We start from the raw sequence: 13,493 nt of genomic DNA on the forward strand, positions 1-13,493 counted from the left end.
TATAACTGGAAAGAAACAAGGGAGAAAAAAAATCTGTTATCAGATGAAATAATAAGGTTGAGGTCTCTGTTTTCCTGTTGAGCTTCACCTGCTGCTCCAGTGGAAGTTAATCCAGCCGTTGTATAATGGCACTCTTGATAATGCGAGCTTTGGTTTCTTGGCATTCTCTTTGAAAAGCAGTAATTTTTGCTTAGGAGTTCTGTGCAGTATTTAGTCCACTCAGTATCCTGAACTGAGTTTAAACAACTGCTTTTGTTCATCATCTTTATGGTGGCTGTTTTTTCACAAATTGAATTCCATCTGAGCTCATACACAGCTGCCCAGTAGATCACACTATGGCTGTGAGCATTTTATTAAACATCAACATCAAAGACTGACGCCCCCTTTGTAATAAATAAGCAGATATTGAAGCTCTCACTCATTTAAGTTTGAATTCCTTGCAGTGCTGACATATAAAGAGTAATGCACATAATATATTTTATGTTGGAAATGAGAATTTAAAAACTTGATAGTAAGAAGTCTTGGACAAAAGTAGAAGTGCAGTAACAGTCTCCTCAATCTACTGTCAGTCAGTGGTATTTTTGTTGATATTTCTGTTTGGCTTTAGTCAAATCCAAGTCAATAATGCATCTGTTTTAATAAGGACAGTAATTCTGACAGACTCTACTGGATTCCATTTAATGACTCTGGCAATATCGGGATTGAACTAAGAGTTTCACAAATCAGACCTGAGGCATGTAGAGGGCCAATGTGATTGTACTTTGGGATAATAATGGTCATGGATGTGGCACTGCCAAAACTGTATGTGGAACATGACTTGCTCACTTTGTAAAGCAATGTCCTTTATTACACAGACAGATACTTTAGTTGATGGGAATAGCCCGATAGCAAGGCAAGACAAATATTTTTCTGTGGATTAGGTGGCTTTTCTTAAAAAAATAATAACCTTAAAGTGCCAAACATCTTTATCTACACATCAGTTTTGATTTTCAGATGATTCAGTTTTTCTGGTGTCTGTGAATATTATTGTTTCATCTCCTGGACTTTTAGTTATGTGGCACTTATGTGAAGTGCTGTAGGACCGAGTGCTGCTTGATGGGTCATTTTGTAATTACTTATCATTATCCTTTATTATTTTAGAATTGACTACTTCATCAAACTGCAGTAACAGGAAAACTAAACCTGACTTAAATTTAGATGGGTATGTTTAGACTTGCAAATGAAGTGCCCAATTTTTTAACTCACAGCCCACCTGGCTGGTGTTTCTAAAGTTAGTTGTGTGACACAAAAACATTGTGATTGTAGTTAGAATGAACCTGTATTTCAAAAGCCTTTTCTCTCACAAAATAGGATGTCCTTGATACTGTAGCCACTAGCCCAACTTGTCATACAGCCTTGGATTCCAGTAGGCTTGTGACTGGATCACAAACAAAATACATTCTGTTGGATTACTTTATATTAAAAAAACGATTGGAATACAAAGTCCAGGCCTGGTTCTGTTTAAAATAGCAATAACTGTTCATCTCTATCTACTTTCTTAACTGTTCAAAAGCTAGTAAGCATCCTTAGACAAATGTTTTCAATATTTGTTTAAATTATTTGAAAGTCATGAAAGTTTTTATAGAACAATAAATTTGCATTTTAAATAGTAAGAAACCTCATCAAGAGGTTTTGCTCATGCTTCTTGAAAGACATACTTGGATGACTGAAGTGTTCCAGACAGACCTTTGGAACTTCCTATCTCCATGATCACTGAACTGGACTGCTGCACAAAGCTGCTTTCTGTGCAATGACAGCTCTTAACAAAAGCTGTTAAATCTGTGCTCTTTCTTGGTACCTACTTTACATTCCTTACTGCAGGTGAATGAGACAACACATATTTATCATTGTTCTTTTTCAATGCCTTAATTCTTTTAAGTATTTAGAAAATGCTTTCCCTAGTTTAGCAATCTTGGAAGACACTATTATGGCACTACAGAGATAATCCTGATAGGAAAAACAAGAATTTCTTTTCCGACCTGCACTTTTCTGAATGTAGTTTAGAGTAGCTCTAGTGGAGGTAAGGCATTAGAAAGTTTCTGGCTTTGTTTAAGTACCTTGTGTGATGCTGTTTCAGTGTGAGCAGGCACAAGGGCAAGCTAATAATTCATGTTGACTCCCAGCTTTAGTCCACACCAAACTCCTTTGCAGAAAATGATGTTAAAATCTTACTGACTTTACTGATGTGTTCCAGAATCTTCTTGTCTTTGGATATGTCCTCAGTCTGTAAAGTGTAAATGCTTTCAGGTGAATGTGTAACATTGTTTTTTCTTGGTTATAGCAAGCAGATGAGACTCTGGATTTTGAAGAACAGATCCTGGAAGCAGCTAAATCCATTGCAGCTGCTACCAGTGCCCTTGTGAAGTCAGCTTCAGCAGCCCAGAGGGAACTGGTGGCTCAGGGAAAGGTGGGTAAACAGGACATGTAGCAACAGTAGTGGGGGAAAGCAGCAGAACTGAATCTCCTAAAGGTTCTGTTAAAAACAGTGGGAAAGGAGCTTGGAATGACTAATGAAAATGTAAATTTTAACTGCTCATCACAATACCTGGCCCAGACCTGTTTAAAAAATCCCACTGTTACATTTATTTAAACCTAACCAGTGTAATCAGGTGCTTGGCTCTTCAAATTATCCAGTTGTGGGGAGTTTTGCTGTGGGGGTTTGTCCACTTCATGAAGATCTGTGATTCAAGCTGGTAGTGTACAGTCCCACCCAACAGTTTGGAGATGCAAACCCAAATGTCACCATGTACAATACTGCTCTGGACCAGAGCAGCAAAAGGCCTCAGTAATTGTGCCCTCAGTGTCTTGTTATTCAATGGGGACACAGGCCTGCATGTCAGTTCAGGACATTTAAGTGGCCGTGCTTGTAGTTATTGTTGGAATCAATGGAAGGAGTGTTTACAACACATGGTATCCTTTTGATCAGAATTAAGATTTTGTAAATCATTTCATATCCATCACTATTTTTCACCGTCAGTATACTCTGAAAGATAAAATCTAAACATCAACTGGGTATGTTGCCTGTGAGAGCAATTTATTATAGGGCCATTGTTGTATAGCTATGGTTTCCATTTTCACCTGATTCTTAACTCAGAGCAGGCTCTGTCATGGATTCCACAACCAGGCTATGCTGCCTGCTTCACCCTGGATTCTGCAAAGCTTCTGCTTTTGCTTCTAACAGGACCAACAAGCACTTCATCTGTGGTCTGCTTAAAAATACCTGATCAGGGGATGATGAGGCAAGAAAAACTTGAAACCTAAACACTTTAGGGACCTAGTGGGGTTTTGTATAACTGATTTTTTTGTTGTTGTTGTTACATAAGTGTCACCATAGCTATGAGAGAACATATCTTCTGTTTATGTTGATGCTGCACTTAAAGATTTGATTTAATTCCATGGAATTCTTATTATGCACAAATGTCTGTTTCCATTTCTTTTAAAACACAAGTTTGTGGACCATGGTACATTTCACATATTTCAGCTTCTCTCCCAAAACCACCCAGACCCATGGAGCTGGGGATGTGGGTCTGGCAGCCAACTCTAGAGTTTAGCTTCATTGCTCTCATCCAATATGGGAAGAAAACTGTCTCCAAACTGTTGCTGGTACTGCTGATGCCATGAACACTTCAGTGGCAAAGCCATGCAGAAAAGTGGGCTGCTCTCCTAAAGTGCCATTGTTAGCCATGAAGACACTTAGGGGCTTCCCTGGGAAGCTTTCTGATCTGTACCTTCCCACAGTGCTCAAATCAGAAGAGATGAATAATGTAAATTCAAGTGTATTATGGAGAGAGAAGGAAGTTAAAGCCTGGGACTTAAGGAACTGCTGCTTCAGCTGTTGCTTCGGTTGTGGCTTCAGCCCCCGGTAGTCTGTAATTACGGGTTATTCTGGTAGTTACTTCTGTGTGTTCCAAGCATGGGTCAGCTGAAGCAGTACAGTAAGCTGGACACTTCCTGAGCAGGCAGATGTGTGCTGGAAGCACAGTTACTCTGACAACTGACTTCCAGTTGGATTTTCTGCTCTTGAGTATGCTGGGCAGTCACAGGTAGAGGCGTTTCCTTTTTTCATGGGTTACTGCTTGTCTGAGACAGAGCAATTGTATTTTCTTTTTTCTTGTAAGCCATCTTGGAACTGTTTTTTCAGGTTGGAGCAATCCCTGCAAATGCAGCTGATGATGGACAGTGGTCTCAGGGACTTATTTCTGCTGTGAGTAACTACTTCTCTTGAGAAAACTGGCACGTTCTCTGAAGAAATAATATCCTGTGAAAATACACTGTGACTTTTTTTTTTACTGCCTTCTAGGCCCGAATGGTGGCAGCTGCAACCAGCAATCTCTGTGAAGCAGCAAATGCCTCAGTTCAAGGCCATGCCAGTGAGGAGAAACTCATCTCATCTGCCAAACAAGTTGCAGCTTCTACAGCACAATTGCTTGTGGCTTGCAAAGTGAAGGCTGATCATGACTCTGAAGCCATGAGGAGGCTACAGGTACTTGTGTTTTAGTTACTGAAACCCCATGGTAGTGCTTATGTAAACACTGTTTCAGCACTCCAAGGTTATGCATGTGTTCAAAGTATTTCTGTAAGTGCTAGCCTGGATTGTGGTCAGACTTCCTTTGTTTCTAGGAGTCAAGAGAGAGCAGTTGTAAACAGAGCATTTCTAAAATGGACAATCGTTGTTAGACAAAAATAAGAGAATCTAATGCAACATCTCAACTGAAGTCTGAGTGAGCTTCTTTACATAAAACTGGTTCCCTTTTATGTTACACATCCATTTCATGTTGAGCTTCTCTCAACTGTTGCTGAATTAACCTGTGTTTTGATGGGTAAAACCTAAAGACCCTAGAAGTTTTGTTTGAGGGTGGTAATTTTTAAAATGACAACAGCCTTCTCTGACATCATGCCCTGCAGGCTCAGCCTGGAACATGCAACTATTTCAGCTGCTTTTTTTATACCTCCTTGGGTGAAGGGTGAAAATTCTCCCTTCTCTTGTGCTTGCACAGCTGCTACTCATGGGCACTCAGTGCAACAGTTGATGTATGGCTCGGCAGAGTCAAATTCAACAGAAATGCACATGACCAAGTATCTGAGCGTGAGGAACCGAGGCCAGCATTTTTTTTTTTTCAAAGTAGAAAAATGGTTTAAATATTTAGGAGGAAAAAAATATATGAATGTGTGGAAAGTGTACTTGCTTCTCCAGAGAACAGTGGTGTGTCATAGGGCAGTTACAGGGCTGAGATGGTTTTAGTGCTTTACAGTGAATCCACGTAGGCTGACATTGCCAAAGGGGTGTGGGGAAGGTGGCAGTAACTGGAATAATGCCATTTGCTCTCTAATATCTAGGTGCCAAGATGGGTCTGAAGGAATTTTAAATGCAGAACAAACAATAGAAACAGGAAAAATTCAACTACTAGAGACTTTTCTCAGCTCTGACAGGAAATTTGGGGTTCTCTGTCATTGTGGGCAAATATTATTAAATAGACATCACATGTGAGAAATTGGAAGGGAATGTGAAAAGGAAACAAGCCCAAGCATGGACTGAAATTGAACTTTGCCATTTTACCAAGCTTCATTTTAGTCCCAGAATGAATAATGAAAGGAAGAGCAGTTGGCACTTGGAAATCATGTCCTTTATCGTAGCAAAAACAATGAGTTGATGTCTACTAAGTATTTTTACTGGTGGACATGCCAAAACTACTGAGACTTTTCAGCTGGCTTTGCCCCCCAGCAGAAATGTTTTACATAGCTTTAATCAATAGGTTGGATTCAGGACTTTGAGTGTCTTGGTTTTTTCCTTCATACCCCAATTTGAACTGTATTTCCCACGAATGTAAATTTGGAATGCACTGTTACAGAATCTTCCAAAATTTAATGAAGCAATTGGAAATGTTTCCATTCTTTCTGGATGAGCTCCAGACTGAGCAGAGCAAATTTCAAATAATTTATCCTTGGGTCATTTCAGTGAGGAAGACTTGAAAGTGAGATGCAGCTGGAAATATGGAATAGGACTGGGGAAAGGCAGGGGGACAGGCTCAGAGCTGGTCCTTCCTAGGAAGGCTGGAAGCTGTGGCTTCCCTTCCTAGTGCCAGTGTGTCTCCAGCATGTGGGAGCAGGCTGTTTCGGCCTGCTGGCAGTATCCAGCTCAGACAACAAAAGATGTAATACACACGTTTGACTGTTTCTCTTTAGAAAGCTGAGAATTTTTAGGAAATGAAAGTTAAAATGTGAGATAACCATGGCTGTGGAAGTTGCTAACTTGCCCTAATTAAACTCCATCAATTTAAAAACTTGTTTTATAATGTATTTATACACTAGCTTTTAGTTTCTGTTCTTCTCCAACAAAAGTCTGATCAATAAATTATAAATTGTAATTTCATCCACTGCTTTATTTCAAACTGTAGGAAAAAAAATCTCATTTGTGACTTCTCCAACTTTCAGCTGCTTAAACAAAGGAATTTTGTTCTGTCTGTACCACTGATTTTCAAAGATTAATTTGCTTTTCACTGGGGGGGAAAAAAACCCCATACCTTTCCTGTGCAGTCAAGCAAAGATGTTTGTTTTGATGTTCAGACAAATAAATCCATGTTAGTTACATATTTTCCTTATTACTAAATTTCTTATTTTTCTCAAAGGCTGCGGGAAATGCTGTCAAGCGTGCATCAGACAATCTCGTCAGGGCAGCCCAGAAAGCAGCATTTGGAAAAGCAGAGGATGACGACGTTGTGGTCAAAACAAAGTTTGTGGGTGGCATCGCTCAGGTTGGTACAATCACTCCAGAAATAAAGCAGGGAAAAACCATCACAGAAATGAGGGGTGTTACAGTGTCCACCTGCTGCACTGCAGGCTGGACAGATCTACTGAGAAATCCATGATCAATTACCTGATGCCTCATTATCATGGAACCCCTGACACAGGAGCACAGTGATGTCCTGCGTGGTAGCTGTACTTCTCCACTGAGCATTTGCTGTCACAGCAGTTACCATTGTCCAATAGCTTTTAGTTTTGTTCTGATTAAATGAATGGATCTTCTCAGAATTCTCTTTATGTACTTTAAATGTTCCCAAATCTTAATGAAACAATGATTTTGCTTATATTTAAGCAAAGAAATAGAGAATGAGAGATAGAAACCAATGATGTTTTGTTACTGTGACCATAATAACTATTGGGAAATAATAACAATATTAAAAAGTAGATTTCAAGGCTCTGAGGTACCAACTTCTAGATTCCTTATAATGCATGAGGTACATCATATACTGTACTTATTACTTGAAAGATACTGGACTTGATTATTTTTGCATGTCTCTACTGCTGTCATTTTTTTTGGCATTCTGAGATGCAGGAAAATACTGTGGATACCCGCAGTGAGGAATGTTCCATTTTACTGTTACTCAGACATTATGTTAAGACAGGGTGCTTATTCTACATGTTCTAAACCCCCACCCTGCTGAATGTTGGGAGAATGCAGAACTGTAACATTCACCATGGATGCGTGGTAAAACTGTGGTGGTAGATTCTTTTTTTCTTTTTTCCAAGTGGAAATACAATACTTTTCTTGATGGCCTAGTCCTGGCATCTGGAAAAATCTGAGCAATTCCTGATGAAGTCATTGAAATTAGGTGCTTCTCTGGAGAATGCTCATACAGGCCAGCTGTGACTGTGGTGTCATAGGGAAAGAAATATTATTTTACAGACAGTATTCCTTGCTGCTTCTGTTTTCTAGATTATTGCAGCCCAAGAAGAAATGCTGAAGAAGGAGAGAGAGCTGGAAGAGGCAAGGAAAAAACTGGCTCAGATCCGCCAACAGCAATACAAATTTCTACCCACAGAGCTGAGAGAAGATGAGGGTTAAATGTTAACCTGCTGAGATTTTTCTTCCTTTTTATTCTTTTGTTTTCTTTTTGTTTTCTCTTTTTTTCTTTTAAAGAAATAAGCTAAAGGGGGACAGCACATTGAGAACTGCTCTTGACAGCATACTGATATGCCAAGCACTTAGCTAACTAAATAAACCGCCTGTCATAGCTTTGGATGAGCAGAGGGCAATAAACACTTGTTCTTCCCCACCTGCTCAGCTGAGGTGCATGATGATCAAATAATGGTACAGTGTTAGGTTCATCATTCCTGTTCCTCCCTTGATTTATATCTCAGGAGAGAATGTTTCACTTTTTACTAAAGATACTAAGTCAGTATTATTGTCACTTTCCTGATGCTTGAGGTATTTATCATTCCTTGACTTGTTCTAAAACATTAAGTAGGGAAAGAGTCAAGAAATCTTTCATATGATAAATATCACATGAGCTGGTGGTTGTCCCCCAAGTACCCTTGTAAAAAGAAGACCAAGATGGAGAAGGATGTATAGCTGAGTGGAGAAACACGCACGAGTGTGGGTTTGAAGAAGCCTATCCTCTTTCAGTGTTATATAGCTGGTTCACCCCAAAACTGGAGGAATTGTCTCTGCAGCTGTTTGCACTACTAGTATTATTCCTTACCTGATACCAACAAGCTTCTGCTTGTACAGTATTTAGGTTTACATAATGTGGCAATAGCCATTCTTTAAAGAGCTCAAAAAACAAAGAAATGGAAACCTTGTCACTGCCTCAATAATAGCAGGTTCATGAAAGAAAATGCTGTTTCAATTATATACCTCTAATGTGTGACTACTTTTACAGTATTATACACACACACACACATGCTCTAACATTGGACTGAATAGTTTGCATTTTGTTTTTTAATTGAAATTATCTGGTTCGTACTGTGGTATTTCTGTTAGAATGTATCTCAGTTTAAAAAGGGAAATGCCCAGTACAACAAAAGACTATCACGACTCTTGTTATTATTTTAATAATTACATTTATAATTATTATGTTTTGAAGCCTGTGGGAATTGTAGGAGAAAAGAATAAGTGATTTACAAGTAGATTTACAATTTTTCCTGTAATATATTTTTTAAAAATTTGGACTCTAGAGAGTTTGTTTTCATAGTCGCTATTGATGAAAAAGTATTCACCCAGGAATTGCAGAGAAGGAATAGCAGCAGTCTATCAGCAATCTTTGTGCAGAAAGGTACAGTGTGCTCTCAGTATCTCGGTTGTGACCTAAACAATAGCAATTTGGGTAGAGGAACATATTTTACTATGTCAAAAAGAGAACACAAATCACAGCAACTTCAAGTAGCAAAAGCTAAACTATTTGAATAACTACAGAAACACCATCTCTACTAACAGTAGTTTCCAACATGTCTCCAGCTCCACTCAAGCCCTCCTAACAATAATGGCAAGTCTGTTTAGGTCAAAGGATGTTGCCCCTCCAGTCCTTCGAAGGCTGTGCTGTCCTTAGATCCAGCCAGGTACGTTAAGCTGAGCCTGACTTGTGTTCTGTGCATACCCATCTAGCTGTCCTTGCTGCAGAAAATACCTGTCTTGTAGACTCCCCAGTAACCCCCTAATGGTAGGTTCATCAGTTTAGATAGTGCTAACTCCTCTTTTAAGTTACCTGCATGAGACAGAATTATCAGAAATTTTGTTACACTCGTACTAAATATATAGCAAAAATCTGCTGAAGAATTAATAAATATTGAAGTGTAAAAAGGTTTTTATTGTCTCTTCTCTGATACTGACATATTTCAGATTCTGTAGAGTTGCTGGAAAATCCATAATCATGAGGAAAAAAACCTGGTGTATCCCAAATGGAATCACTGGCATTGACAGATGTGCTGTGATGTGTAGGCTTGTGTGCAAATGCAAACCCTGTACTATCAGAGATGTGCAATTCTGAGTTCTTTGACTTGCCACTTGAAGACAGTTTGGGTTTTCGTTCAATTCACTGTGAAGAGTGTCACAGTCTGGAATCCTACACCAAGAAAAAGGCTTTCTCTAAGTCTTTGGGCAGAAGGCTAAACTGGTATTTACTGCTGTAAGACCTAAATAAATACTGCTCAAGTGATGGAAGTGATGCTGCTGTTGGTAGGTTCAAGTCCTTTGCAGCTTTATGCCTTTCCTTTTCTTACCTGGATAGCTTCAGATTCAGATCTCCTTCAGAAAGATCTGCAAGACAGATTTGCTACTACTTCCCTTTCAACCTGCCTTTATCTGTTATTTGATCTCATTAAAGCATGAAGAAAGATGATGCTGTCTTTAACACCATGCCACTGTTTTATTGTAGGGATAATACTGATGTAATATACTTTGGTCAGGATGGTATTTGCCAGTTTGATATAAGCCAAAAAAACCTTGTCAAATGCAGCTATGTATGGAAATTATATAGCTAGAAAACTTTATCAGTAGGTAGAAGGTAAGAGCATGTTCAAATTGCGTTCCAGAGAAAAGCGTTCGGGGAAGTCCATTTTAGCACAGCTATTCTGAAACGTCTCTGTTTCTGATTTAGTGCCCCCTCTTACATGACAGAAAGTATTTTTCCTTAGCTGGGTGCTCCATAGAGGAACCACAGTCAGGTGAATAGCTGAGCTGGGCAACTGAAGTATTTTTTTACTCAGAATTTTGGGTCTTCATTTGTGAACCATTAAGAGAATATAAGGTCATCCAAAGTCTTTCAACTTTTTTCTTGCTGTTCTAATTTGCAGTATCGCTGAAGTTCATATGTGAACATCTGTGGAGTTTGGAACTAGTCCATCCATTTCTTTGGCATGGGAACTTGCAGCAGGAAGTGACAAGTTGGAGTAAGGGGTAGATGCTAATTAATAAGAAGGACAGATGTTTACTTTGTTCTGTTAACTTGTGAAATGATGAATGAGCTCTGTTGTATCTCACCCTTCTTCATGTGGAATTCACTCTGAGACTTGTATGCAAATTAAAAACAAAATGCCTCAAAGTTCTTTGTGTACAAATAGTGTAATGTCATTTCCCCAACTGTTCAAAAAATTGAAGATTTCATCATTTGTCTAAACTTTTATACTTCAGATCCTCAAAAGTTAGAAAAGTTCTGAAACAGAAATTGAATTCCAGACTTTTTTTTCTTATGTCCCTTTCCCTTTGATTTTCTGCACATTCATTACTTAATTGCTACTGAAGGGAGGAGTACATAAATCTAGAAACCTCCTCAACCTAAATATGTTGAGATCATAAGTGCACTTCTGTTTTTCATCAGTCCTTATCAAACTGGTAAGATATTCAGCCCAGGAGTACAGCATTTATCATCCCTACATATTTTGTCACCTCTTGGGTGTTGGGTTTTTTCCCCTTTAGGAGTGGGCTTGGTTTGGAGGCAGGTAGCTTACACTGTAAGTTTTCTCCTTATGCAATTGCATCGTGGTTAACAAAGAGTTATCTGCCCATAATTGTCATGATTTCTGCAACCTACTTTTCCATATTCATGTTACTTACATTAAGCACATTGTGGTTGGTCATGTTAATGGAACAACACGTTTCTGTGGCACAGTTAGTGATGCCAAATGCAAAAACTGTTTAGTCACTCGAGTCACAACTCTGTTACAAACTGCCCTCCTTTACCGAGCTATAAATAAGTGCCATTTCATCATTTATTAAAAAAAAAATACAAAATAAAAACACAGTAAAAACCCCTGTTTTTTTCTCAAATTAGCACTTTGTTGCAGTGGAAGAACCTTCTGTTGAAGATAGTTTTGAAATTTTATGCTGAAGTTTCTAGGGGTTTGAGCTCTCACTTTAATCTCTTCCTTTCCTTTTAAAGTTTTAACCCCAAGAGAGACACAATGAACTTTGTAGTCATGCTGCTACACCATTATGTATAGTATTTATCTGGCCACAAAAATAAGTAATATATTTTAGTTTGGTCCTCACCAACAATAAGCCCCTTGAAAGATTTTTTTCCTTTTTTCTTTTTTTTTTTTTTTCTTTTTTTTCCCCCCTTTCAGGTATTTGTGACTTGCAAAGGATTATTTTGCTCCTTAAGCAAAATAAGGCTGAAGTTGCATGTAAGAGGTTAAAATACCCAGGTGCCACAGAAGAATGTTCCATTTCAAGTTCTGCTGCACAGACAGAACCAGGAGTGCTTACTTTATGATATGTCAGTGTCTTTGTATCGGGTATTCTTTGTGACTATTCAATATCCTTAAAGTAAAGCACATGTTAACCACACAAATATATGGAAAAATCAAACACCAGTTATTCAAGGATGTTCTACGTGGTGTTGTTCAGTTTTTTGGGGGGAAGGCATGTTTTGCTTTTATATTTTTATGGTTTACATTTAATTCAACATTTTTTCCATGTCAAATAGAACTCTGTGTGTGAAGGTGCTCCAGTTTTCCCTAAGAAGACTGTGCCAGAACTCTTGCCGCTGCTGCTGACAGTTGCATTACGAGTACGTGGATGTTGTTACCAGAAGGGGTTGTTTCTGGCATAATTACACTCATGTCCAAGTGGGATCTTTTGGGCATTCTGTGTGCTTATCAAGTGGCTCACCAGATGTGTATGTTACATCTCTGATGACGTGAGAGCTTTTCCCACTCATTCTTCATGACAGAAACAAGACTGAAGAAGCTCCTTTTTTAGCAATGGTTAGCTGAATAATGAACTGAGGAGCTATAAAGGCCCTAGGCCTGTTTTAGGCTAAAATATTTTCAAATATCTGTGAAAATAGATGCTTTAAACTATGAAAAAAAAAAAATTTAGCAAGTTTGCTAGCTGTTTGTATTTTTGGTGTAGCACAATTTTAATTTGTGTTCAGAACATTCTAGGCACTACTTTAGGGGCACTAGGAAAATTAATTCTTTTTGCTTGCACAGTATCACCTAACTACAATGTTTGACATGCTTGGATCCCTTTTGACCTTACCTTTCTTTACAAGTTTGTTTGCCTTTACCTTTCTCTTATGAAAGTTGAATTATTTCCTCCTAGAACATCTTTCATCAATATATACACTTCAGTTTTTCCCCTGTGCAAGTCAGTTGTGTTTAGTGTGGCAGGGAAAATACTACTGTGTGGGGTTTACCCACATACTGCCTAATCTGGATGGTGTAAAGCTTATCTTACAAACATGATTTTATTTCCATCCTGGTTATTTTCTTGAAGTATATTTATTTATTTTTGAAATGGATAACAAGGGCTGCTGACTTGGTAGCATTCTAAAATGTCCACTGTGAGGGTTTATCCAGGTGAAGGAAGTTTCTTTTGGCAGGGTTATATGTAACAAGTTTTGTTATAAAGTTAAACATCTCTTTATTAAAAAATTACATGGAGCATTAAGTTTAAAAGGCCAGAACTTATGATGATGATGAAAACTTGCTCATGGTACTGAATCAAATGTTAATTTAACAGTCAGAGGCATTTTCAAGTTGTGGAAAAGAGGTGGCATTAGGACAGTGAGAAAATGTCACTGGCTATTTTCTGAACACATTTCTTGCTCCTAAAGTGCTGAGTTTAATACAACTAATTGGAATCTTCAATGCCACACAGATCAATACTCAGCATTGCCTAGGCTGTTAGTGTAACCCTTTTGTTATAGAATAACTGCCTGGACTATGCTCCATCT

The 13,493-nt window shown here is 38.4% G+C and overlaps 1 protein-coding gene across 7 annotated transcripts in view; it reads left to right on the forward strand.

Moving 5' to 3' along the window:
• TLN2 (talin 2) overlaps positions 1–10,872 on the forward strand; it is a 146,954-nt gene extending 136,082 nt beyond the window's left edge. For all 7 annotated transcript variants that reach the window (XM_038147558.1, XM_038147559.1, XM_038147557.1 and 4 more), the window contains 5 exons: positions 2,321–2,446; positions 4,181–4,243; positions 4,340–4,522; positions 6,666–6,791; positions 7,754–10,872. In XM_038147558.1, coding sequence (XP_038003486.1) covers positions 2,321–2,446; positions 4,181–4,243; positions 4,340–4,522; positions 6,666–6,791; positions 7,754–7,882 — 627 coding nt within the window. In that variant the 3' untranslated portion in view covers positions 7,883–10,872. The remainder of the gene's footprint in view (positions 1–2,320; positions 2,447–4,180; positions 4,244–4,339; positions 4,523–6,665; positions 6,792–7,753) is intronic.
• The last annotated feature ends 2,621 nt before the right edge of the window (positions 10,873–13,493 follow it).

Source organism: Motacilla alba, chromosome 10, assembly GCF_015832195.1.
Source record: "Motacilla alba alba isolate MOTALB_02 chromosome 10, Motacilla_alba_V1.0_pri, whole genome shotgun sequence".
Classification (NCBI taxonomy): Eukaryota; Metazoa; Chordata; class Aves; order Passeriformes; family Motacillidae; genus Motacilla; species Motacilla alba.